Source organism: Mesoplodon mirus, assembly GCF_964341445.2.
Source record: "Mesoplodon mirus genome assembly, chromosome: 6".
Lineage (NCBI taxonomy): Eukaryota > Metazoa > Chordata > Mammalia > Artiodactyla > Ziphiidae > Mesoplodon > Mesoplodon mirus.
The window spans coordinates 45,489,558-45,516,351 of record NC_138982.1 but is presented as its reverse complement, the minus strand read 5'-3'; the positions used below and the strand labels follow the sequence as shown (position 1 = coordinate 45,516,351).

The 26,794-nt window shown below is 39.8% G+C and overlaps 1 protein-coding gene and 1 pseudogene across 4 annotated transcripts in view; both read right to left on the bottom strand.

Moving 5' to 3' along the window:
* Positions 1-6,742: 6,742 nt before the first annotated feature.
* Positions 6,743-26,794, bottom strand: part of EHHADH (enoyl-CoA hydratase and 3-hydroxyacyl CoA dehydrogenase) — a 55,487-nt gene continuing 35,435 nt past the window's right edge. For 2 of the 3 annotated variants that reach the window (XM_082625297.1, XM_082625298.1), the window contains 2 exons: positions 21,360-21,701; positions 6,743-9,739 (listed from right to left, as the gene is read on the bottom strand). In XM_082625297.1, the coding sequence (XP_082481423.1) occupies positions 8,478-9,739; positions 21,360-21,701 (1,604 nt within the window). In that variant the 3' untranslated portion in view covers positions 6,743-8,477. The remainder of the gene's footprint in view (positions 9,740-21,359; positions 21,702-26,794) is intronic. The other variant, XM_082625296.1, reaches the window with a different exon arrangement.
* LOC309806453 (serine/arginine-rich splicing factor 3-like) lies at positions 16,287-17,763 on the bottom strand (annotated as a pseudogene). Its single transcript has one exon. The product of its transcript is annotated as a serine/arginine-rich splicing factor 3-like (transcript).

Below are 26,794 nucleotides of genomic sequence, written 5' to 3'. Positions count from 1 at the left end.
CATCTACCACAGAAGATGAATTAAACAACCAAGTAGACAGAGTGACCAGGCTAGTGGACATCAACCGGCCACTATCATTACCCACATTAGTGCTGCTGGCACAAGTGGCCCATGACAGAGAAGGCTTGGTTGTAGGGATGAAGCTATGCATGAGCCCAACAGAATGGACGTCCACTCATCAGGGCTGATCTAATTGCTGAATGTACAACTTGCCCCAGATGCAAGTTGTCATGGCGAGACCAACCAACCACTCGGTGGTAAGCCAACTACATCGATACTCTTTAGTCAGCAGGTCAGTGATTCATCCTGACTGGAATTGACACATATTCCAGGGTTTTCCTTTCCTGACTGCAGGGCTTCATTTTCCAAGGACTTCAAGAGGATCTGAGCCAGTATAATAAGAACTCACATAATATTGCATCAGACCAAAGGGCATGCTTTAAAACAAAGGTGGTACAGGGCCTCCCTGGTGGCGCAGTGGTTGAGAGTCCGCCTGCCGATGCAGGGGATACGGGTTCGTGCCCCGGTCTGGGAGGATCCCATATGCCGCGGAGCGGCTGGGCCCGTGAGCCGTGGCCGCTGGGCCTGCGCATCCGGAGCCTGTGCTCCGCAACGGGAGAGGCCACAACAGTGAGAGGCCCGCATACAGCAAAAAAAAAAAAAAAAAAGAAAAAAAAAAACAAAGGTGGTACAGAGGTAAGCATATGACCATGGATTCCCTGTTCCGATCAGATACTACACCGCCCAGAAGCTACTAGCTTTCCTAATAGAATAATGGAATATCTCTCAGAAGGTATTACTGAGGTTCCAGCTTGGAGATTATATCCTGTGAGGATGGGGTACCATCCTCCAGGATGCAGTTCACATCCTGAATCAACAACTGTTATATGGTGCTATGTCCCTAACAGGTAAAATACAAGGTTATAGGAACCAAAGACTGAAAGTAAAAGTGGCCCCATTTATCATCACGGCCAGTGACCCACTTGGAGAGCTTTGTTTCCTGTACCAGAAATTAACACCGTGAGATCTAGAAGACATGGTTCCTAGAAGGGAAATGCTTCTGCCAGAAACACAGTAAGATCATTTTAAAGCTATATGTGCCCATTCAGTCAGTCCTGGCTTTTTGTATCAAGGAAAGGCGTCCCCCCACTGGCTGGGTATTTGACCCCAATCACAGGAGGAGGCAGGACTTTAGATAAAGCGTCAGCAGGGCTACAGAGAAAACTTGACCAACATAATTAGCAAGCTCGAACTTAGAATAGCATCCTAGATTCATCAAACAGAGAATGCACATTCTTTTCTTGCACACACAGCTGTTTATAAAAACTGATAACATGTGAAATCAGAAGTCTATTACACAAATACAAAAGAGTTGATAGCATATGGATCAATGGTTTCCAAACATCTTTAATCATGTACCTGCAGTGTTGCAGTTTCCCTGGGAAGCCGACTCTGAGATGGAGATGAGTGTGCAGATTGTTTAGGGAGGGCTCTTGGGATTAACACCTGTGAAGGAGAAGGGAGGAAGCAGGAATGAGCAGAGAGAGAAGTTCAGCTGCTATTGGATATGAAGGCCCCAGCCCAATGTCCTTGAGAGCTCGAAAGCTATGTCAGCCCTTCAGAGTTGGGGCAAGAAGATCAGGTGCTTACACTCCTGAGTTGAGCAATCATTGAATACAAGCTACTTTTTTTTTTTTTTTTTTTTTTTTTTGCGGTACGCAGGCCTCTCACTGTTGTGGCCTTTCCCGTTGCAGAGCACAGGCTCCGGACGTGCAGGCTCAGCGGCCATGGCTCACGGGCCTAGCCGCTCTGTAGCATGTGGGATCTTCCTGGACCGGGGCATGAACCCATGTCCCCTGCAATGGCAGGCGGACTCTCAACCACTGCGCCACCAGGGAAGTCCTACAAGCTACTTTTTAAAATTAATTTTTATTGGAGTATAGTTGCTTTACAATGTTGTGTGAGTTTCTACTGCACAGGAAAGTGAATCAGCTATATGGATACATATATTCCCCTCTTTTTTGGATTTCCTTCCCACTTAGGTTACCACAGAGCATTGAGTAAAGCTCCCTGTGCTATACAGTAGGTTCTCATTAGTTATCTATTTTATACATAGTATCAATAGTGTATATATGTCAATCTCAGTCTCTCAATTCATCCCCCCCAACAAGCTATTTTTGGAAGAAGTTGTGACCTTGAGCAAGGCAACCCCAAAAGAAGGCCATTTTCTGGTAACACTCCTACCAACTCGGAGAATAAAATTTTCATTCCTAAAAGAGGATCTGGGTAGCACATCACATAAATTTTGAGTATACATCTCTAATACATAATAATAGGATGTTTATAAATTATATACTTTTGCTATTATATTGACATATATGTACATTTTAAACACAATAACATAGAAGTTTATAAAGAATGAGATAGTGATGAAATAAACAATGTATTAAAACTTTTTGCATAGGTGATGGTTTCATACTGCTATTCACTAATATAAGACAAAATACACACTTAGGACAGGCAGGCTTCATCATGAATGGTAGGTTGTAAGTCAATATTTCTAATAATCTTCTTGATAATTTCAATTTTTTGACCAACTTCTTACCTGATCTGACTCCTTTGCTTGCATTATTTGTGTTATCTTCAACTGTTCTTTCTTTCAAAGATTATTTTTAAGGGTACTTTCTTTGAAGGAATCTTTTGTGAGGGTTAATTTAGCTAAATTAAATAATTTAGTCTAAATATCCACTTAGCCCAGCATACATAATTTGCAATATTTCTCAATATGCTGAAAGCAAATGTAAAAGGGAGGACGCCACTGTCAACCTCTCTACATTTTGGAACTCGCCCTCTTCCCTCATGACACTCCATTCCTGACATGTGGCTGTCTGAGACACAACCTGGTGAGGACAGCAGTGTTCTTATCTACAGGAAATATTAATAAAGATTAATCTTTTTTTTTTTTTTTTTTTTTGCAGTACGCGGGCCTCTCACCGCTGTGGCCTCTCCCGCCGCGGAGCACAGGCTCCGGACGTGCAGGCCCAGCAGCCATGGCTCACGGGCCCAGCCGCTCCACGGCACGCGGGACCCTCCCGGACCAGGGCACGAACCTGCATCCCCTACATCGGCAGGCCGACTCTCAACCACTGTGCCACCAGGGAAGCCCTAATCTCTTATTTTTTAGACAAAAATAAGTAGCAAGAGTAGTTCTAAATATTTTCTGTCTGCACCTCTATGGATCATCTTTCACACCATCTTCGGTAGGGGCACCCCATTTTAGAGATCTCTGATCTAGTGAGCAGGTTTGTGCACCCCAGATCCAGCACCTCCCTTTTGGTCAGTGCTGAGAGACATTGCTTCTTGAATTATTTCTCTTTCCATCTTTCCTTCTGATAGCACATACTTTGTTAGTGTTTTCATCTCTAATCAGGTAGGAGTCAACTTGAGGTTTAAGTATGCCTGTGAGACTGTTTCCTACTCAGTTCATGTAATCCTTTCTGCTATCCCTTTGTCCTTGTGGTCTAGTTTTTAAATTATGTTCAGGTTCTTGGTGGTGTCTCCATGAATTGCCTACAACAATTATATGTGAAACATAACATACAAGTTTATTAGCAAGTCAACATCAAGTTGAAAAACACATCACACTGGCAAAAAATTGTTTTTCTTAAAACAAGAAATCCTGTTTAATGAGATTAGATTCTCAAAGCTGCCAGTGTGTCAGAATGACCTATGGCACTGAGAAAAACAAAAACAAAAACAAAACAAAACAAAACCCACTCATTCTTGGACCCCACCTGCATTACTTAGGGTCAGCTGTGAGGAATTAAAGAACTACAATAACAGGGTCTTCCCCATAATGGGAGTTGATTTCTCTCTCACACAAATGACTGTTGGAAGGCAGAGTAGCAACTCTGCTCCATGAGGTCTTGGGGGACCAAGCTCTTTGCAGCCTTCCTTTCTGCTATCCCTAGGGAATTTTGTCCTTGTGGTCCAGTATAGTGGGTTGACCTCTAGCCTTCACATCTATGTTCCAGGCAGCAAGATGGAGGAAGGGGAAAAAAAAGAAACAGGAAAAGGATGCATATCATCTGATCCTTAAGGTAATTTCCCAAAATCTGCCATGTGACACTGCCACTTACATCCTATCGTCTGGATCTCAATCACATGTTCACAACTGGATGCAAGAGAAGCTGACAATAATACTATTTATTCTGAACAACCAAATACTCAGCTAAAAATTGAGAAGTTTATTGCTAGAGAAGAAGAGAGACTTTGGTAGACAGCCAACAGTCTCTGCCAAAACTTACAAATCAGCGATTCTTTAGGCCTTGGTGGTCTTCAGGAATCCAAGTGCACTTATGATTTGGTTGGAGAAGGTTTTGCTGTACCCCATCCTAAGGATCTCATATTATGTCCAGAATTAGCAACTGCTTCTGTGCTCTCTTAGAGAAGGTGGAAAGATGGGCACAAGGTTGATTGCATCAGCTCTGTGCCTGTCATTTTATCAGATGCTTTCAGGCATCACTCAGCTAGGCTATTTTAGGTTTGGTGAAAAAGAACAAATAAATATTACAATTAAAATACCCTGGAATTCTTTGACAAGAATTAAAAGCCCTGTTCATCTCTCTCATGTTCCTCTTTCTCAGGGTGCTAGAAAAAAAATTACTAAGAAGAACAGACAAGACATACAGTTGACCCTTGAACAAGGTTAGGGTTAGGGGCATTGACCCTTCTCCCAGTCTAAAAATCCACGTATAATTTATAGTGGGCTCTCCATATACACAGTTCCTCAGTATCTATGGTTCCTCCGTATCAGCAGATTCAATCAACTGTGGATGGTGTAGTACAAAAGTATTTATCATTGAAAAAAATCGATGTGTAATTGGACCTGCACAGTTCAAACCCGAGCTGTTCAAGGGTCAAACGTAATCTTTTCTAAAAATTTGGTCCACTGGAGACACCAATCTAAATGGAGACTTTCCCTCTACTTTTGTCAACTTTGTTTAGAGAGATACTTACAGCAATAAAGAGAAGGAACTGTCTTGGGGCTTGAAACCTCTACACGGTGTGCCCTGGAAACAATACTGGGTGTTGCACAACTCTACAGGGTACTGTTCACATTATTTCTATGTGAATGGCAGCCCCTTGGAGCAGGGTATAAATGGTGTCCCTCAGAGTTGTGTAATGTTGCTGTCCTGCAGGGAAGCAGTGTAACTTGTGTGTTAATCTCGAAATACACGTAAACTGGCAAAATAACCATGTGGCATTGACAGTCCTAAAAAGAGTCAAAGACTATTCTGTTCTTGAAGAAAGCTGTTTTTTTTTTTTTTTTTTTTTTTTTTTTTTTGCGGTACGTGGGCCTCTCACTCTTGTGGCCTCTCCCGTTGCAGAGCACAGGCTCCGGACGCACAGGCTCAGCGGACATGGTTCACGGGCCCAGCCGCTCCGCGGCATGCGGGATCTTCCCGGACCGGGGCATGAACCCGTGTCCCCTGCATCGGCAGGCGGACTCTCAACCAATGCGCCACCAGGGAAGCCCAAGAAAGCTGTTTTTAAACATAGTCCAGAGAACTCGATTTATACTAATTTCATCAATGGCTACCAAGAGGGTTCAGGTAATCTAGTGAATCTGCAACATTTCTGAATTTCTAGGTGTCTATTTTAAAGACAAGGGTAAGACCCTAGAAATTCCAGGTTTCTACAGTGCTGTGGAATATGATTTGCGTGCACATTTCTGTCACATCATTAATCAGGGGAGTTTAGGATCCCTCATTTTCTTTCTTGCGAGCACACCTGTTCCTGCTGGAAATGAATAAGTAGATAGCAACCACAGCTGCACGGTGGCTTTCCTGATTTAAGGAACATCATTAGTCTCATCTTTAAAGCTGGAGCATTATGGCAAAGCTTCAAGGGTGCCTCTAATATGTAGCTCTTGTCAGAGTCAGTTACCATTAGAACATATTTTTAACATGTCACTTAGAAGGTGTTTTTTAAAAAAGTTTTAAAATTATTAACAAAAACAACAACAACAACAAGATAAGTCTTTAAGCAAGTGCATTTTCAATAATGGGATGGGATATCCTGGAAAGGTTTCTTCATATTAGCCACTGTTGTTTGTGAGAGGTAACAGTTTGAATCAGTTTTGCCTCCTTTGACACAAGATAAGGATAATTGAACTCATGCTTCTTCTTCCCATTTTATATCAATATATAAAGTATTGGTCCTTAACATTTATTGGGTCATAGACATGTCAGAGAATACAATGTAAGATATGGCACCTTTTCTAAGCAATGCACTCAGATACATACACACAAATGTTAGCATAAAGTTTCAGGGATTATTGACTCAAAATCCATTCATAGGCACTCTAGTTTCAAAACCCCAATCTAAAGGAGAATGTAGGATGAAAATAAGTTTTAAGAACTAAAAAAAAAAAGAGAGAACTCAATATTGAAATCTACTCAAGGTCTAAAGAAGAAAAAGTTGGTGTGTGCATGAATTTGAAATAAGTTTAAATTAATTTGAAACTAAGACACTTTTACTATTTACTATTACTATTTTACTAAGACACTATTACTATTACTACACACATTACTATTTTCAGGAATTTTTTTCTATTGATGTCTTTAATTTCAAGGACCAATTTATATAAAATCCAGCAATACACATCTCAAAAATTATTCTAAATTGAACTACAACTCAAAGCACACTCTAGAAGTTTTTTTGGTTTGTTTTTTACAATGGAAAACTTATGCTATATTCCTTCAAGATTTCTCTATCAGAACTTTTGGTAATTTTGTTTGGGTTCACTGGTGAAAATATTGTAAAAAAAACAGTTCATTTACATCATCCTGAAGGACAATAACCTAAGCCCATTTGTTTGTTTGTTTACTTATTTATTAACTGTATTAAGATATAATTCACATACCATACAGTTCACACATTTAAGGTATACAAGTCAATGATTTTTAGCAGATTTACAGAGTTATGCAACCATCACCACAATAATTTCAGAACATTTTCATCAACCCAGAAAGAAACCTTGTACTCATTAGCAGCCACTCGCTATTCCCCACCCCCAATCATTCCAGCCTTAGGCAAGCTGTAATCTGCTTTCTATCTCAATAGGTTTGCCTATTTTTTCACTTAGCATAATATTTTCAAGGTTCATCATGTTGTAGCATGTATTAGCACTTCATTTCTTTTTATGACTAAATAATATCCTATTATATGGCTATTCTACATTTTATTTATCCATTCATCAGTTGATGGACATTTGGGTTGTTTCCAATGTGGGGCTATTATGAATAATTCTGCTATAAACATTTGTGTACAAGTTTTTGTGTTGACTAGTCCCTCAACATTTAATCATACAAGGCAAAAAGTAAAAAGAGTACTTATAACAAAATTTGTTTTACAATAATTTTAGACTTGCTAAGATTTCATACCCAACATCACAAAGGCATATCATGACCGGGAAATGCATCATGACTTTATCACAGAATTAGAGGAGGTTAGATCCCTGAGATCTCTTCTTACACTAAGTCAACAACTTAACTACTTTCCATTACTTCTGTTTGACTAGAAGAGTAAATAAAGACCAGGTTGTGGACATCCGGTGGTCTTGAGGAAATTATCATAAAATGTTACTGAGCCTCTTGCAAGCAGCAAGGACAACTGTGCACATGGGCCTTGGACAGAAGTGTTATATTGAGCATGACTTGCCAAGCTACCCTGACCTCCCCGTTCTGGTCTGAAGTATGTGGTTTCCTCACCAACTCCCAATTGTGTTTTGCCTAAACTTCAACACTGTTCTGCCATTGATACTCTGCCTCTGACTACTGCCTCTGCCTCTCCCTGGGCAGCTTTCCAAGCTCACTCATAGAGATCCTCACTGCTGACTCTACCCTGCCAACCATCTTCACTCCATCTCCGAGACTGAAGTGAAATTTATCATAGGCTTCCTTGCTGTATTAATGCCCCTCTGGACTCTAGGTCTGTCAAGTGCTGTACAAAATGCTCAGGGGTGCATGATGAGTGTCTGTTGAATGAAGGGTCCATAAGATTTCCTATCAGTGCTATGTGTGTGAGGTTGAAAGGGCTCAAAATGAATTTATACATTTATCAGTGAATAATTAATGACATAGTTCTCCAATGATCAAAGAACTTGGGAACCTCAACTTATTCCTGAGGCTTTTTCCTTAGTTATTATGGTGTTAGCATAAGTTTATTCACTGAGATTGAAATGATTTATCTGATAGGGACAGATTCCCAGGCATAGGAAGCACATTCCTAAAGATCTGACCCATTAGAATCTTCATCAGACAGAAGACCCAAAGAAGAGTTTTACCTGGCCAATTACTTCTTTTGCTTTGCATTTCAGAGCAAGCTTACTTTGGATCTTTGGATTTAGTTTCACTGAAATTCAGTGAGCATTACCTGATGCCAGCATGTGAGGCAAAACCTGAAAGGCTGAATCACAATTTACTGCTGCGGGGTCCTGCCAAGCTTTGCCACTCTTTCAGAGGAGGGTTTCCCTGGGAAGCCAGTTTTTTCAGATAGTCACAAGGCTCCAGTTGGGGAATATCAGGATTCTGCCTGTGATATTTCTGCAACTTCTCTACCACTGTGGGCAACCCAACTGTGGAAGCATAGAACATGGGCCCACCCCTGTGCCTTGGCCATCCATACCCGTGTAAATAGACCACATCAATGTGCTCTGGGGTAGCTGCCATCCCTTCTCCCAAGATGCGGAATGCTTCATTGATGAGTGAATATAAGCAGCGCTCGAGGATCTCATCCCGGCTAATGATACGTGGTTCAATGTGATAGGTTTCTCTGTACTGTGTCAGAAATTTGGAAAGCCAGGGATTAGGTTTGTGAATCCTACCCAATGGCTTATCATAAAGATACCAACCCTCACCTGTCTTCTGGCCAAATCGTCCTGATTCACAGAGCATATCAGGAATTGGGCAATATCTCCAGCTGCCTCGCTTTCGGGAAGGAGTTCCTGGAGGCAATGTAGGTCCAGTAAGACCTTGCCCTTTTCGGGATTTCCAACCTACATCCAACCCAGCAAGATCAGACACTCTAAAAGGTCCCATTTTGAAACCAAACTCTTCCAGCACCTGATCTATCTCCTCTGGTTTACAGCCTTCTTCCAATAAGAAATATGTCTGATTATAATAAGGCTTCAACATTCGATTCCCAACAAATCCAAAACAATTGCCTACAACTACTCCAATTTTTTTAATCTTTTTTGATAAATTCATAATAGTGGCAATGGTAGTGGGGGAAGAGTATTGGCTGGGAATAACCTCTAACAACTTCATGACGTGAGCTGGTGAGAAGAAGTGGGTGCCAATGACCAAGTGAGGACGATCACTGGAAGAAGCAATCTCATCAATGTCCAGGGCTGAAGTATTGGTGCACAAAAATGCTTCTGGCTTGCACACAGCTGACAGTTCAGCAAAGACTTGTTTCTTCAGGTTCATTTCCTCAAATACTGCTTCAATGACTAAATCTACACCACTAAGCTCTTTTATAGATGTAGTTAACCTGGGTTTTGGTCCTGACCAAGGGTGGCCACTCTGCTGCATTTTGGACACTTCCTTTTCTAAGATGGAGGTTATTATCTTGTTTGCAGTCTCTAGCTGCTTCTTGTCTGATTCTACAGCAATCACAGGGATTTGGGCCATTGCAAAAGATATGGCAATGCCTCGGCCCATTGTTCCCAAGCCTGCAGATAAGAGTGAAGGAGAAAAAGAATGATTCAATGGTATTGGAAACTGAGAAATTACTCAGTGAATGGAAGGCTTCTGTGGAAATGTGTCATTCAAAGATACAAATTCAAGGACTACAAATGGATTGAATACTAGTTAAGGGTAGGCACTGTATTAAGTGCTCCAGAAGGTATAACAGTAAGTAGGATTCACACACAAACACACACACACACATACACTATTAGAAATAATAAACAAGTTCAGCAAGGTTGCAGGATACAAGATCAATATACAAAAATCAATTTTATTTATATATACTAGCAATGAATAATCTGAATATGAAATTAAGAAAACAATTCCACTTATAATAGCATTAAAAAGAATAAAATACTTCAGAATAAATTTAAGGAAGAATTGTAAGACTTGTACACTAATAACAAAAGAACATTTTTGAAAGAAATTAAATAAAACCTAAATAAATGGAAAGACATCCCATGTTCGTGGATCAAAAGACTTAACATTGTTAAGATGGCAATATTACCCAAATCACTCTGCAGATCCAGTGCAATCACTATGAAAAATCCAACTTTTTTTTGCAGAAATTAACAAGCTGATCCTACAAGTCATATAGAAATACAAGAAATCCAGAATAACCAAAACAATATAGAAAAAAAAAAAAGAACAAACTCTTTCTAATTTCAAAACTTTTGACAAATCTACAGTGTTCAAGACAGTGTGATACTGGAATAAGGATAGACACATAGATCAATGAGATAGAATTGTGAGTCCTGAAATAAACTCATACATCTATGGAAACTCAATTTTTGACAAGGGTGCCAATATAATCCAATGGGGAAAGAATAGTCTTTTTCAACAAAGGTGCTGGGACAACTGATATCCATATGCAAAAGAATTTTGTTGAACTTCTACCTCACACCATATACAAAAGTAGATCAAAGTGGATCACTCAAAGTGGATCAAAGACGGAAGTAAGAGCTAAAACTGTAAAACTCTTATGAGTAAATCTTCATGACCTTGGATTAGGCAATAGTTTCTTAGAAATAACACCAAGAGCATAAGCAATAAAAGAAAAAAAATTGATAAATTGGACATTATCAAAATTAAAAACTTTTGTGCTTTGAAGGACACAATAAAGAAAGTGAAAAAAACCCATAGAATAGGAGAAAATATTTTCAAATCATATATCTGATAAGGTACTTGTATCAGAATATATAAAGAACTCAAACTCAACAATAGAAAGACAGCTCAATTTAAAATTAGGCAAAGGAATCTGCAGCAACATGAATGGACCTAGAGATTCTCATACTGAGTGAAGTAAGTCAGACAGATATCATATGATATGACTTACATGTGGAATCTAAAAAAAGGGTACAAATGAACGTATCTACAAAACAGAAAGAGTTACAGGTGTAGAATACAAACTTATGGTTACCAGGGGGTAAGTGGGGGGAGGGATAAATTGAAAGATTAGGATTGACATAAACACACTACTATATATAAAATAGATAACTAATAAGGACCTACTGTATAGCACAGGGAGCTCTACTCAATACTCTATAATGGTCTATATGGGAAAAGAATCTAAAAAAGAGTGGATATATGTATATGTATAAGACTCACTTTGCTGTACACCTGAAACTAACACAACACTGTAAATCAACTCTACTCCAATAAAAATTTTTTAAAAATAAAATAAAATTAGGCAAAGGATCAATTAAACATTTCTCCAAAGAAGATATACAAATGGCCAATAAGCATATGAAGAGATGCCTAACATCATTAGTCACTATGGAAATGCAGATCAAAACCACAATGAGCTACCACTTCATACCCATTAGGATAGCTATAATTTAAAAAGACAGACAATAACAAGTTCTAGTGAGGATGTGGAGAAATTGATACCCTGATTCACTGCTGGCAACTTGTAAAATGGTGCTGTTGCAGCAGAAAACAAGCTGGAAGTTCCTCAAAATGTTAAACGTGGAGTTACCACATGATCCAGCAATTCCACTCCTAGGTAGGTAGGTAGGTAGGTATATACATAACCCAAGAGAAATGAAGACATACATCCACACAAAACTTGTACATAGATGTTCATAGCAGTATTATTCAAGATAGCCAAAAAGAAGAAACAAGCCAAATGTCTATCAACATGGATAAACAAAAGGTGGTATGTCTCTCCAGTGGAATATTACTCAGCCGTAAAACTAAATGGTACATCCTATAACATGGATGAGGCTTAAAAAACATTATGCTAAGTTAAAGAAGTTGGATGCAAAAGTTTACTTGTTATATGATTCCATTTATATGACATGTCCAGAATAGGAGCCTCCATAGAGACAGAAAGTAGATTAGTAGTTGCCAGGAGCTGGGAGGATGGGCAATGAGGAATAACTGCAAATGGGTACAGGGTTTCTTTTTAAAGTGATGGAAATGTTCCAAAATTTTTTGTGGCAATGGCTACACAACTTTATGAATATCTAAAAACCACTTAAGTGTACTCTTTTTTTTTGGTGACATTGTTACTATGTATTTTAAAAATGTTTTAAGTGCGGTAAAATATATATAACATAAAACTTAACATCATAACCATTTCTAAGTGTACAGTTCAGGGGCATTAAGTACATTCACAGAGTTGTGCAACCAGCACCACCATCCATCTCCAGAATGCTTTTCATCTTGCAAAACTGAAACTCTGTACTCATTAAACAGTAACTCCCCATTTTGCCCTCTCCCCAGCCCCTGGCAACCATCATTCTATTTTCTATCTTTATAATTTTGACTACTCTAGGTGCCTCATATAAGTGAAATCAAATAGTAGTTGTCCTTTTGTGACTAGCTTATTTCTCTTAGTAGAATAGCCTCCAGGTTTATTCATGTTGTAGTGTGTATCAGAATTTCCCACCTTTTAAGACTGAATAACATCCCTTTGAATATATATATGTACCACATTTTGTTTATTCATTCATCTGTTAATGGACATTTGGGTTGCTTCCACCATTAGTCCACTATTGTGAATAATTCTACTATGGACATGATTATACAAATACCCGTTTGAGTCCCTGCTTCAATTCTTTGTGATATACCCAGAAGTGGAATTGCTGAATCATGTGGTAATTCTATTTTTAATTTTTGGAGGGATTGCCATACTTTTTTTCAGCAGCTGCAGCATTTTATGTTGAATTGTACTCTTTAAATGGGTGAATTTTATGATATATGTTTCACCTCAATAAAACTGTTATTAAAAATATGAGTAGTACCAACCCTCAAGGAACTTATAATCTAGTGGTGGGAAAGAAAAAAGTTCATAAATATCTACCCTTAAAGGTAAAGTAAGTGATGAGAGAAGTTCAAATTTCTTTGGTGATTCAAAGGAAAGAGATTATTTTTGGTTGGATGAGTCAAGAAAAACTTCAAGATAAAGATATTTGAAGAAATATTTAAAGAAAGATCAAACTAAAACAGTGAAATTGGAGAAGTTGAACCACCCAGCTGGGGAAGGGAAAAGAAAAATGAGAAATATTTTTTTAAAAGGCAAGAAGGGGGCCTCCCTGGTGGCGCAGTGGTTGAGAGTCCGCCTGCCGATGCAGGGGATACGGGTTCGTGCCCCGGTCCGGGAGGATCCCATATGCCACGGAGCGGCTGGGCCCGTGAGCCATGGCCGCTGAGCCTGCGCATCCGGAGCCTGTGCTCCGCAACGGGAGAGGCCACAACAGTGAGAGGCCCGCATACCGCAAAAAAAAAAAAAAAAAAAAAAAAAAAGGCAAGAAGGGGGCTTCCCTGGTGGCGCGGTGGTTGAGAGTCCGCCTGCCGATGCAGGGGACATGGGTTCGTGCCCCGGTCCGGGAGGATCCCACGTGCCGCAGAGCGGCTGGGCCCGTGAGCCATGGCCGCTGAGCCTGCGCGTCCGGAGCCTGTGCTCCGCAACGGGAGAGGCCACAACAGTGAGAGGCCCATGTACTGCAAAAAAAAAAAGGCAAGAAGGATGGAAAATGTAGAAAAATTATTTGATGGCAAAGATGTTGCTATTTCTTTCCCACACCATTTCATTTTCTTCCTGGGCACATAGAAGCCTGTACTTTCTAGACCTCTGGTATCCTGGTAGGGCCTGTAACTAATTCTGGTCAAAGGAATGGGGAAGAGGGTGGTGTGGGATCACGACTGGCCCCTAAAATCTCCCACAAAATCCTTCATTACCACCTGGGTATAGAAGATGCAGAGAACAACTCTGAGGCTTTGGAGGAGACCCTAGAGCAGATGTTGGCCTGCAGGTTGCATCCAGCCCACTGCCTGCTTTTGTACTGCTGGTGAGCTAAGAATATTTTTACATTTTAAGTAGCTGAAAATGAAAGAATAAGAATATTTTGTGACATAGGAAAATTATATCAAATTCAAATTTTAGTGTCCATAAATAAAGTTTTACTGGAATCAGTCACACTGATTTGTTTTTGTATTGTCTATGGCTGTTTTTTTTTCTTCAGCTACTTTAATTATAAAAATCTTTCATGTTCTCAAAAAAAAAAAAAAAAAGGAAAACCAGAAGGCAACAGTCTAGTACAAAAATATAAAACCAGAAGATATTACCACCAACCAGGTCTGATAACTAAATCATGCTGGGGATTCTGAAAATAAAAGTACACGAATACAAAGTACTAAACCAGTGGTTCTTATATAACCAGGGATGGAAAAATGAGTCAGTAGGCCTGGAAAACACCATTCATAAAAAGAAGCACTGCAAGAATATAAATCATAACTCTACAGTAAAAAGCGACCAGGACTTTACATCCAGACATGGGTGAGTCTAAAAAGGTGGTGATGCCATCTACTGATCACATGACCTTTTAAGGAACTGTACAAAAGCATAGAAACAGTAGGTAAAATGTATCCACATCTCATAAAATTAAAATTTCTCTGGCTAATTTATCTTTGTATTTACCTTTCTGCTTAAGACACGGAGGTCAGAAGTAACCCACAATGAACCGAGAACCATAGAATATTAACTATTCTTGAAAGCATAAAAACCAACTATAATCCTTAGATATGTTCCTTAAATTAGCACCAAGTATTATTAATAGTGACCTCTAGTGAACACCTGTAATCATTACACCACAAGTCAAAGTCTCTGTGACTGCTTTCAGTATCATATTCAACTGAGAATGCAAGACAAAACTGGCCAACGGGACTTGTTAATTTCAGAAATCACAGTAACTGAACTTTTTAATAGCCACAATTTAAATGTAGAATGTAAGATTTTAATGATTTCTATCTTCCATATTTTTAACAAGCCATAAAATTGTGCTAGGGTTTCTGGTTAAAGTGATTGCAAATTTGGACCCTAAGGTTAAATCCCAGAGGTTAATTTTATATCAGGTCTGTATTAGCCACATTATAGCTATAATCCACTATCCTTTTTACAGAAACCCTTCCAATTTAAGACTCTGCCAGTTGTATACTGCCAAAAATGCCCATGTAGATTTATAAGAGCAGTGTAATATTGATGTACCATATTACTTCCATGAATTCTTAGCTATCTTGCCTTGCTTGATCCTAACAAAGGTTTTAGCCTATGAAATGCTGAAAGACAAAAGGCCCAAAGCCCGAGTTCCCAGTAAATCAATAGGCAATCTTAAAAGTGTCTTCTGTAACAAGGCTCATACTGAACTCCACTGACACCAGTTCTGCCCCTGTGACACCCAGGACTTTCCTCCCTTGATATGTGCATGAAAGGTGAAGAAGGACCACTGGAAATAATTTGTTTAGGATCTGTATCTTATAAAACATCCTTATAGATTAATACAATGACATCTTTTATATTAAAGAAAGTCAGTACAGCATAATCCAAAACTATCTTTAAATAGCACATTTAAGGAAACTAAGCCAAGAGACTGTTGCATAATGATTTAATCTAATTGCACAAAAATTTGAAATTACAACTCCTCTAGATTTCTAAGAAGAAGGTTATGCATGCCTCCATATTCAATTATGCACTGTTACATTTGAACCAGATAGTGAATTTCACATCATGATGGATCAATTTAGAATTTCCATGCAACACCTCAAATTATATAAAATGGAAGCAATTTTTAAAGCTTTGTGGAACGTTTAAAGTTCTACTTTGTGCTAAAGTGTTTTTTTTTTCTTTTTGTTTGTTTGTTTTTTTACCAGCAACTTTGGATTATAATGTATCAGGTGGCTATACTTTAAAATGCTGGTCACTGAATATCATGGACTTTGAACTGGCTTCTACTCCTAAAAATGTATCATTACTTAAGTAGACAACCAAAAATTCCCTTCACTTCAAAAGCCTCAAATTGTGTTTCTTACAAAATAAGATTTGTGTAACCAACTGACTTCTATGGGACAAGAACTATGGTAATAGTGGGTTCAACTATTACACAATTATGTTAATATTTTATTTTCAAAAGCACTTTACAAGAAAATGTAAGTATGGCTTCCAACAGGAATGTTATACCTGGACTTGATTGGTACCAAGCTCAGATTTTAGTTTTGCAAGGAAAAACAGGCTTTCAGGTTAAACAACAATTTGTAACCAAAACTTTAATCCCAAGGATTCTCACAAAACATATTACAAATGACAGCATGAAAAAAAAAATCTTGTACGGTAACTCAAAGTTCAGCTCTACAATGTACCCTTAAACTAGCAGGACATTGGTATATTGAATAGTCTCAAATTTCCAAATAATATTACAAAGAGCTATGTATTCATATAGAGCAATCACAGAAGGAACTTATGACCTAAAGCAAAGGTAAACTAACTTTCTTGAAACTTCTTAGATTCTAAACCCACCGGACAACCTCTTGTCCGGGGTGAAGACTAGTGGAATTTTTAAACCTCTAATCTAGTTTAATGGTGCAGTTTTAATTTTTACCTGCTGGCTTGTGTTCACAGCAGCTTTTAAAGACTGCTTGCTTAACTACAGCTGCATATCCCAGCTACAGAAAGTCTTTTCAATTTTTGCCAGTTTTGTTTCCATAATATTAAACATCACACTTTAGCTGAACAGGAGTTAGAGGTTTATTATCAGTCTATGCAAGACTAAAAATTCAAAGCAAATTCAATTTTGCATAAGGGAACATTGTAAAGTAACAATTCTTGATATTACATGCCTCATATGATCCATTTCAAACCGTAGAGAATTACATCTTTATGTGTCACTGTTCCAAGGGACAAACAAATGTGAACAGCTAAAACATTTAAAAAATGCACCAAACTTATGAAGTCTCAAACAAAACTTGAATTTTCTGTACATACTCCTGTCAAATGAAGTTATTTCCTGTACACCACTCCCTCTTGCAAACTGGTCTTCTATTTCCTTTCTTTGACCTAGATCGGCTATGAGACCTAGAGAAAGATCGGGACGGCTTGTGATTTCTCTCCTGGGACAGTGATCTCTCTCTTCTCCTGTCTCTAGAAAGGGACCTGCTCCAGCTGCGGGAGAAGCTTCTCCGTCTTGGAGATGTGTGGCAAGGTGGAGGACTCCTCCAATAATCATCCCGAGGGCGATGACCCCAAGAAAGAGGCAGCCCATGATTTCGACTTCTCTTTTCACCATTCGACAATTCCACTCTTACTCGGCGGCCACATAGTGTTCTCTCATCTAGTTCTTGGACAGCATCAGCTGCATCTCGGGATCTTCAAATTCAACAAAAGCAAAGCCGGGAGGGTTTCTAGCAACCCACACACTTCGGAGTGGTCCATAATAGCCAAAAGCTCGTTCCAATTCAGCCTTGTTACCATTCTTTCCAAGATTACCTACATGAACTTTACAGTCCAGCAGACAGGAATCACGATGCATTTCAAGATCTCGGGTTAGAAATGCGAAGGCTCAAATCCACACACCCTCAGCTGGGTCTTCCCGGTTCCCCCCCGCCTGGCACCTGCAGATGCTCTCGCACACCCATCGTCCACGAAATTGCTCTATGGCTGTTTTTGTCCTCAATAGCAGAGGTGAGTAGTTGCAAAAGAGACCATATGGCCCCAAAAGTCTAAAACATTTACTATCTGGAACTTTACAGAAAAAGTTTGCTGACCCTTATCCAGGAGGATGGCAGAGCCGCTACTTGGGAAGAACCTGGTTGTAGAATTACTGCGGAGTGAGGAGGAAAATGATCTTTATTGTGCTAAGCCACTGAGATTGTTATTTGTTACAGCAGCAGGTTACCTGTTACCTAACCAACCCACTGTGGATGTTTCGTGAAAGACATGTATATATATAACTCTTCTACACTTCACAATGACTAGCTTTGGGGATTGTTTCTTTTTTTTTCAATTGAAGTTTAGTTGATTTACAATATTCTTTAGTTTTAGGTGTACAACATAGTGATTCAAAATTTTTATAGATTATACTGGATTTAAAGTTATTATAAAATATTGGCTATATTACCTGTGCTGTACAATATATCCTTGTAGCTTATTTATTTTATACATAGTAATTTGTGCCTCTTAATCCCCTGTGGCAATTGGTTTTGAATAAAGAATGTTATCAATAATAAGAAATCACTGATTTAGTTTCTCTGGAATATATTTAATTTTTAAATTGTATTAAATTATTTAATACAATATATATATATATATATTAAATTATTTAAAACATTTAGGTTTCCAAATTTACTAAGCATCTGCATTTCACTCAGTAACAAGAAGGCTGGATAGCTCTCACTGTTGTAGCAGCTTGTATCCTAAACTTTGGCCTGGGTAAATAGGAGGTAGAGTTGGGGGTTCAAAACCCTGGCCTCCTAGCTTTCAGTCCCAAGCTGAAAATTCCTACCATGTAGAGATTATAAACTCACAGGGACAATAAGGACTAATGAGAAGTTTATGTGAAAGTGCTTTGTAAAGTATAATGTCATGCAGGTGATATCTCAGCACGGGACACAGTGGGGAAGGAAGGCCACCTGGTGAAGTTGGAGCAGAACTCCTCGGCGCTCACCTCTCAGAGCAGGTCTGCTGAAGGACCACTGGGGCTCCAAACAACTCATAATCCAAACCACAAAGTGGGCCAGACTAAGGTTTTTTAGAGTGTCTTAGCTATAATTTTAGATCTTCTTCAGTTCTATAAACTGATACTTTTCATTTAATCACTGAAACAAAATATACATGAAAACAGTATCTATTTCTTTCAAAAAGTTCTTAGCTACTAACCTCTTTTTTCACAACCTTGTGGTCTCAAAGTTCTCAAGAACAAAGGGCTGAAAGACCAAACTTTTCACTGTTGGTAATTATGTTTTCATAGGTACATATTGCATTTACATTGAGTTTAGTTTCTTAATTTTTCCTCATTAAACACACACAGACAGGGACCAGGAGTCCTGCTCCTGTACCAAATCACTGCCTTTAACTGCCATGGAATTAAATCTAGTCAAGAACCTCTTCTACTCAGAGAAGTAAATACAGGATAAGGGATGCTTTGACTACTGGTTCTGCAGTGTTTGGTCAACTGCAGTCTTCTCCCCTTCTGACAGGCAAGGTGGGAGAATGTGAACTTGCAGTTTGCACCAGCCTGATCTGAGAACATAGGCTCATGGAAGTGCAAAGTTGGGCTCATGAGGGCTGGGGTTTTGCCAGGGGGCATAATGAAAGGATGAGTCGTGGCATTTGAGGACATTGGTAAGAGAGTAGCTGAAGTTATGACTGGAAATGAAACTGAATAGAGAAGAAAGTAAAGATAGGAGGAGCTGATCAAGTAACACATGTGCTAGTTAGAATAACCGAGAAAGGGATGTGGGAAAATACAAGGTTGTAGTGAAAAAGTGAGATTTCTCATTTCACAGGTGGAGAAATATTGAGGGTAAAGACAAGACCTACAGTGAAGCCATAAGTGTGGGTCACAGAAGTGAAGTGAGGTGAGCGTCACTGGATCTGAGGGGGTGAAGGAATCCAGAAGCAACAGGGCTGGGTTATTCAGGGCTGAATTATTCACACAGAGGATGAAGACAACCAGATGGCAGCAGGATTTGGGCCACAGAGGATAACTGTGAGCCAGGTACTAAAATGAGGGCAAAGCAGGGGAGCACTGACAGTAATGAGGAGGGATAAAGTGATACGACTGGATGGCAGGATCACAGAGGAGAGTGTCCTGAAAGGGGTAATGGTCTGAGAGGGGAACTGGGAAGTGACAGTGAGGTCCATGGAGTGTGCGAGAAGCAACAGCATTCTCTTGACAGGGCTGCAGTAGAAGCAGGTGCCCAGGGTAAGCCAGGTTTCAGGCAGGAGACAGAGGGGGAGCCATTAGTAAACCAGATGAGGCTGTGGGCGTGTTCCAGAGGACACAGGGTGCAGCGGGAGGCTGTGTCACAAAGAAGAAGTGCAGAGCGGGATGTGGATAAACATGAAGAAGGGGGAAATGACGAACTCTCTCACTTTATTTTTATCCACATTGTCTTCTACACAGTTTAAATGCTTCTTCAAATATTTTTCAGAACAATGTGGGGTATACTTAAAAAAAAACAACCTTAAACTTTTAAACATTCCATGTTAGACACAAACCTGAAGTATTTTTAAAAAGTTCACAATAAGGAAATAGGGAAATTCTCAAACGATGGTTGACAAACATGATACTGATAAACTTAAAACTTTTACTATTATTTTGCATTAATTATTCTTGGCTTGAAGGAATACAAGGAAGAAGAAACAGGTAAGTACATAACTGGGAACAAATATTGATGTTGCTGAAAGAGTATAAAAAAGGGATACTCATGGTTCTTTGTCACACTATTTATCCATCTCCTTAAAAAATCACAAGTGAACAGAGTCACTGCTAGAGGAGCACAGTGTGTTTGCGTTAAAGACACACTATTTTATTCCCAAACTTGACTGAAACCACAACAGACTAAGAAGATGTAGAGAGGGCTCCTCCCCTCCAAGCTGGGTTGGTGTTAGAGAGCTGGGTGAGGGTTAAGAAAGTTGATGCTTTTAGTAAACTTTGGACCTCCTCCCCCAGAAGACTGTATACAAGCTAATACATATAACATTTCACTTACTATTTCAGAAGGTTTGGAATCTACCCAAGACCATTCTTGGGCCAAGACTAAGAGAAAGGGAAGTTTAAGAAAGTGGCCTGAAGAAGGCAATCAGAGAGCTAGCTTCTGAGGAAAGAAGACATTTTGTTTGAGAAATTTTCTAGGGGAAAAAAGTAGGGAAGCCACTATTTCAGAGTTCAAATGAATTTGAGGATAGTGGTTTTGAACCAGGAGAAGTGAATGGATGCAAGGACCAGAAAGATATAGCCTTCATTCCAAATCCCTAGCTATAGGAGTGACAGAACACACTTTGAAATGTGCAACATATTAATAATCATTGTTGGAAAATCCAGGAATGAGAGACGTGGAAGAGGTAGAAATGAGTTAAAAAATGCCCAGAGTCTGGAATCAGACAGACCTACATTAGATGACTTGGGTTTCATTAGCTCGCTGTTGAGAAGGTTAGTGTTTCTAGGCCTCACATATAAAGTAAAGATAGTTCATGGGCTGGAGTGAAAATTAAGTTAGGTAAAACAAGTGATATGTTTAGCAAAGAGCCTGGCACCTGGTGGCCCTAAGCAAATGGTAATACTTTACATGTGCAGATTTGGGGAGTGACATTACCCATGTTCTTACCGAGAATGCCAACAGAAGAGATGGGCTGTGCCAGTGCTGTTCTCCAGGATGCTCCAGAGGGAGTGGACCACTTATTTGTGGTCCTCTCCGCCAAGAAAGAATATTGCAGGGCTCTAGCCTGCCCTGATCTCTGAAGGTGCACATACAGCTCCTCTTCCTTCTTGATGCCCACCTCATAGGGATACTGGACAGCGGCCTGGACTGCACGGATGGAAGTCTCCTGAGAAAGGCACCCAGGGTGCTGCTTCCGCATCTTCAGAAGGGCTTCACTGAAAATGGTGTCCATGTTGGACAAGCTCTGGATCGGCTTGTTGTAGATTCTACGAGATTCTAGAGATTGATCTGAAAGAAATAAGAAAGAAAATCTGGAAATGTTACTTATACCAAGGGAATATGTGTATATAATGATAATAATAAGTTGTTCAAATTCAAAATATGAAATTAAATACTATTCATCAAGATATTTAATGTAACACTAATACCAAAATCCCTGACATCTTTGCAACTTAGTCCCATTAGATAGAATTTAATAGATTCAAAGCAATTTCCAGTTACCTAATTGAGGCATAAAAGTTACATTTTCTTTTTACTTCAAGGCCAAGACAATATTATGATAGATTAATTATATTAATCTGCCAGTGAGCTTAAGGAAAATTGTTCTGAGTTAATAATATTTTAGGTTCAAAATAATTTTAACTTCACTCTTAACAGTAACAAAAACTTTAAAATACCTAGAAAAGGAGACAGTGTAATATCGGCACAAGGATAGAGATACAAATCAATGGAGAGAATTGAGAGTTCAAAAAATAAATCCTTATAATCATTGCCAATTGATTTTCAACACAGGTGCCAAAACAATTTAATGAGAGAAAGGAGATGCTGAGGACAACTGGATATCCACATGAAACAAACAAACAAACAAACTTAGATCCTTACCTAGCACCATATATAAAAATTAATTCAAAATGGATCATAAATCTAAATTGAAGGGCTAAAACTATAAAAATTTTTAAAAAGAAAAATCTTTATGACCTTTGGTTAGGCAAGGTATTCTTAGCACAATCCATGAAAGAAAAAAATCAATAAGTTGGATTTCATCAAAATTAAAGACTTTTGTACTTCAGAGAACACAATTAAGCAAATGAAATGAAATGAAATGATAAACTATAGACCGGGAGAAAATATTTGTGTAGTAGGCAAAATAACACCCTCCTCAAATGTCTACTTCCTAATCCCCAGAACCTATGAATATATTACCTTACATGGCAAAGAGACTCTGAAGAAGTGATTAAGGTTAAAGACCTTGAAATGTGAAGATTAACGTGTATTATCCAGGTGGGCCCAATCTAATTACACGAATGCTTAAAAGAGGAGAGCCTTTCCCAGCTGGAGTGAGAGAGGAAGAGTCAGAGAGATGCAACACAGGAATGACTGGCTCCATGGATGACAATCTGGCTTTGAACATGGTGGAAGGGGGCCAAGAGCCAAGGAATGCAGTGACCTCTAAGAAGCTAGGAATGGCCATCAGTTTACAACCAGCAAAAACATGGAGACCTTGGTCCTACAACACAAGTACTGAATTCTGCCAACAACCCGAGTGAGCAGTAAACAGATTCTCCCTTAGAGCCTTCAGAAAGGAGTGCAGCTGCTGACACCTGGGTTTAGTCCAGTGAGACCCCTACCAGACTTCTGACCTATAGATCACTAAGTAATTTATTTGTGTTGTTAAAACTGCTGAGCTGTGGTAATTTGTTATCAAGCAGTAGAAAATGAATACAATTTGCATACAGAATATCTAATTAAGTATTTGTATCCAGAGTATATAAAGACCTCTTATGACTCAATAATAAGAAGGCAAACAACTCAATTTTAAACTGGGTAAAAACTTGAGTGGATATTTCACCAAAGAGCATATACAAACAGCTAGTAAGCAGTAAAAAAATATTCAGCATCATTAGTTATTAGGGAAATGCAAATTAAAACCACAATGAATGTGGTAGGCAGCCTCTAAGTAATGGGATGTCGTTTCTAAGATTAAATGACAAAAAGACTCTTGCTCTCTCACTTGCTCACTCTGAGGGAAACAAGCTACCATGGGTGAGCTGCCTTCCAGTGAAGCCCATGAGGCAAAGAACTGAAGGAGGCTTTCGGCCAACAGCCAGTGAGGAACCGAGGCCCTCAGTTCAACAGACCAAGAGGAAATGAATTCCACTAACAGCCACTTGAGTGAGCTTGGAAGCAGATCGCTCCCCAGTCAAGCCTCCAGGTAGATACAGCACCCCCTGCAATACCTTGAATGTAGTCTTTTGTGAAACCCTAAACCAGAGGGCCTAGCTAACCACACCCAGATTCCACAGAAACTGTAAGATAGTAATTGTTTGATTTTAAGCAAATAAATTTTGGGATAATTTGTTATGCAACTATAGATAACCAACACAGACCCATTAGAAGGACTATCATCAAAAAGACATGACACAGGGCTTCCCTGGTGGCGCAGTGGTTGAGAGCCCGCCTGCCGATGCAGGGGACACGGGTTCGTGTCCCGGTACGGGAGGATCCCACGTGCCGCGGAGCGGCTGGGCCCGTGAGCCATGGTCGCTGAGCCTGCACGTCCGGAGCCTGTGCTCCGCAGCGGGAGAGGCCACAGCAGTGAGAGGCCCGCATACCACAAAAAAAAAAAAAAAAAAAAAGACATGACACAAAATGTTGGCGGTGATGTGGAGTACCTAGAACCCTCGTACATTGCTTGTGAGAATATAAAACAGTACTTTCACTTTGAAAAACAGTTTGGCAGTTTCTTAAAAAGATAAACATAAACTTACTGTTCGACCCAGCAATTTCACTCCTAGGAATCTACCCAAGAGAAATGAAAACATAAAACTTGTATGTGAATACTCATTGCAGCATTATTCATAGTAGCTCAAAACCAAAAGCAATGTGAATATCCAACTGATGAATGGATAAAGAAAATGTGGTATAGCCATACAATGAAATACTATTCAGCAATAAAAAGGATCAAACTGGACTTCCCTGGTGGCGCAATGGTTAAGAATCCACCTGCCAGTGCAGGGGACACAGGTTCCAGCCGTGGTCCAGGAAGATCCCACATGCTGCGGAGCAACTAAGCCCGTGAGCCACAACTAATGACCCTGTGCTCTAGAGCCCGAGAGCCACAACTACTGAGCCTACATGCCACAACTACTGGAGCCTGCGTGCCACAACTTCTGAAGCCCACGTGCCACAACTACTGAAGCCCGCATGCCTAGAGCCTGTGCTCTGTGACAAGAGAAACCACTGCAGTGAGAAGCCCGAGCACCGCAACAAAGAGTAGTCCCCGCTCACTGGAACTAGCGAAAGACTGCACGCAGCAATGAAGACCCAACGCAGCCAAAACTAACTTAATTAATTAATTAATTAATTATTTAAAAAGGGACTTCCCTGGTGGCACAGTGGTTAAGAATCCACCCGCCAATGCAGGGGACACAGGTTCAAGCTCTCATCCAGGAAGATACCACATGCTGTGGAGCAACTAAGCCTGTGTGCCATAACTACTGAGCCTGTGCTCTAGATCCTGCATGCCACAGCTACTGAAGCCCGAGTGCCTAGAGCCCGTGCTCTGTAACAAGAGAAGCTGCCGCAATGAGAAGCCCACGCACCACAACGAAAAGCAGCCCGCACTCACCACAACGAAGACCCAACGCAGCCAGGAAAAAAAAAAAAGGATCAAACTAATGATACATGCTACAACACAAATGAACCTTAAACACATAATGCAAGCTGAAAGAAGCCAGATGCAAAAGATTACATATTGATGTGATGTAATTTATTTTAAATGTCCAGAAGAGGCAAATCTATAGGGACAGAAAGATCAGCTGTTGCCTAGGGCTGGGGGTGGGAGTGGGGGTAAGCTGAAAAAGGGCAGAGGGAACTTTGGGGGATGGTGGAGAAGTCCTAAAACTGATTTATGGAGATGGTTGCACAACTCTAACTCAAAGGCAAATTATGCCTCATTAAGGCTGTTAAAAAATATCTAGCAATGAATTTATTAAGAAAGGTACAAGACCTTTAAGAAGGTCTATATAACATTTTATTGAAGAACATAAAATAATACCTTAATAAAGAATGACCCCATGTCCCTGAATATAAATACTTAATAGCATAAAATAAATATTTTCCATATATTATATATGAATTTCTAATCAGAATCTTTGTGGTCCTATTTTTTTAAATAACTCAAAAGAATGATTTTAAAGTTTACATAAAAGTATAAATGTGGGGCTTCCCTGGTGACGCAGTGGTTGAGAGTCCGCCTGCCGATGCAGGGGACATGGGTTCGTGCCCCGGTCCGGGAAGATCCCACATGCTGCAGAGCGGCTGGGCCCGTGAGCCAGGGCCGCTGGGCCTGTGCGTCCAGAGCCTGTGCTCCACAACGGGAGAGGCCACAGCAGTGAGAGGCCCGCGTACGGGAAAAAAAAAAAAAAAGTATAAATGTGTATAAATTTGTGTAACAAATTTATACTTTTAACAAAACTGTTTTCTAAAATAGTATTCCAGAAACTGTTTCCTAAAAAGTGCTACTATCTCTTAAAAAATAAAGCAATATATCAAAAATGTACACCTTCGTTAATTAGACCAGAAACCCACCAGAGCTTACAAAGAGTTTCACTATAAAAAGACAGATGAATGTGAGCCAGTCTGGCATTGGTATGTTACTATGTGTCCAAGGGAGAGTAAGGTTTGGATATAATCGTGTGCACAAGGAAGAACTGTATCTGTGAGGCATTGTATAATCTCAACCTTTTTTTTTTTTTTAAACCTAGGAGGCAAGAACATTTCCTTAATGCTTGATTACTATGTAGAATTGAAAAGAATGGATTTTTAAATTAATGCTTTCCCATATGATATAAGAATAAGATTCAGGAAAGGAGGCAAGATGGTGAGTAGCAGCATGTGGTCCCTGTTAACCCTGCTATTGTTGGAAAAACATGAACTCTACCCAACAGGCTACCAATTACTTGCTCAGTTAACCAATGAGTTACCCAATCCTCAATTTATGGGAAGGCAAGCTCAGTGCAGAAGGATGAAGACCTTTCCGGGGCCTACAGCTGATTTAATTCCCTGGTGGCTCAAAAGAGAGACAAGAACAGACAGTGGGGAGAGGACAAGTGGAAGAGGAAAGGAGGCAGAGCTGTCAGTGTCGTGGCATCTGACAACAGGTGGCTGTTGCCGTCTTTCCTGGGACAGAGCATAGATGGGTTTGGGATATCTTAGAGCTAGATCTCTGTCCTTGTGACACTACCACCAGCCCCACCATGACAGGGGCTGATTCTCAACATCATAGCACACAACAGAGTTATTTGAGGAGTTTAAAAAGTTTGGATGCCCATGCCCCACTGTGAACTCAGTTAAGAATCTTTAAGGGTGGGGCCTGGGCA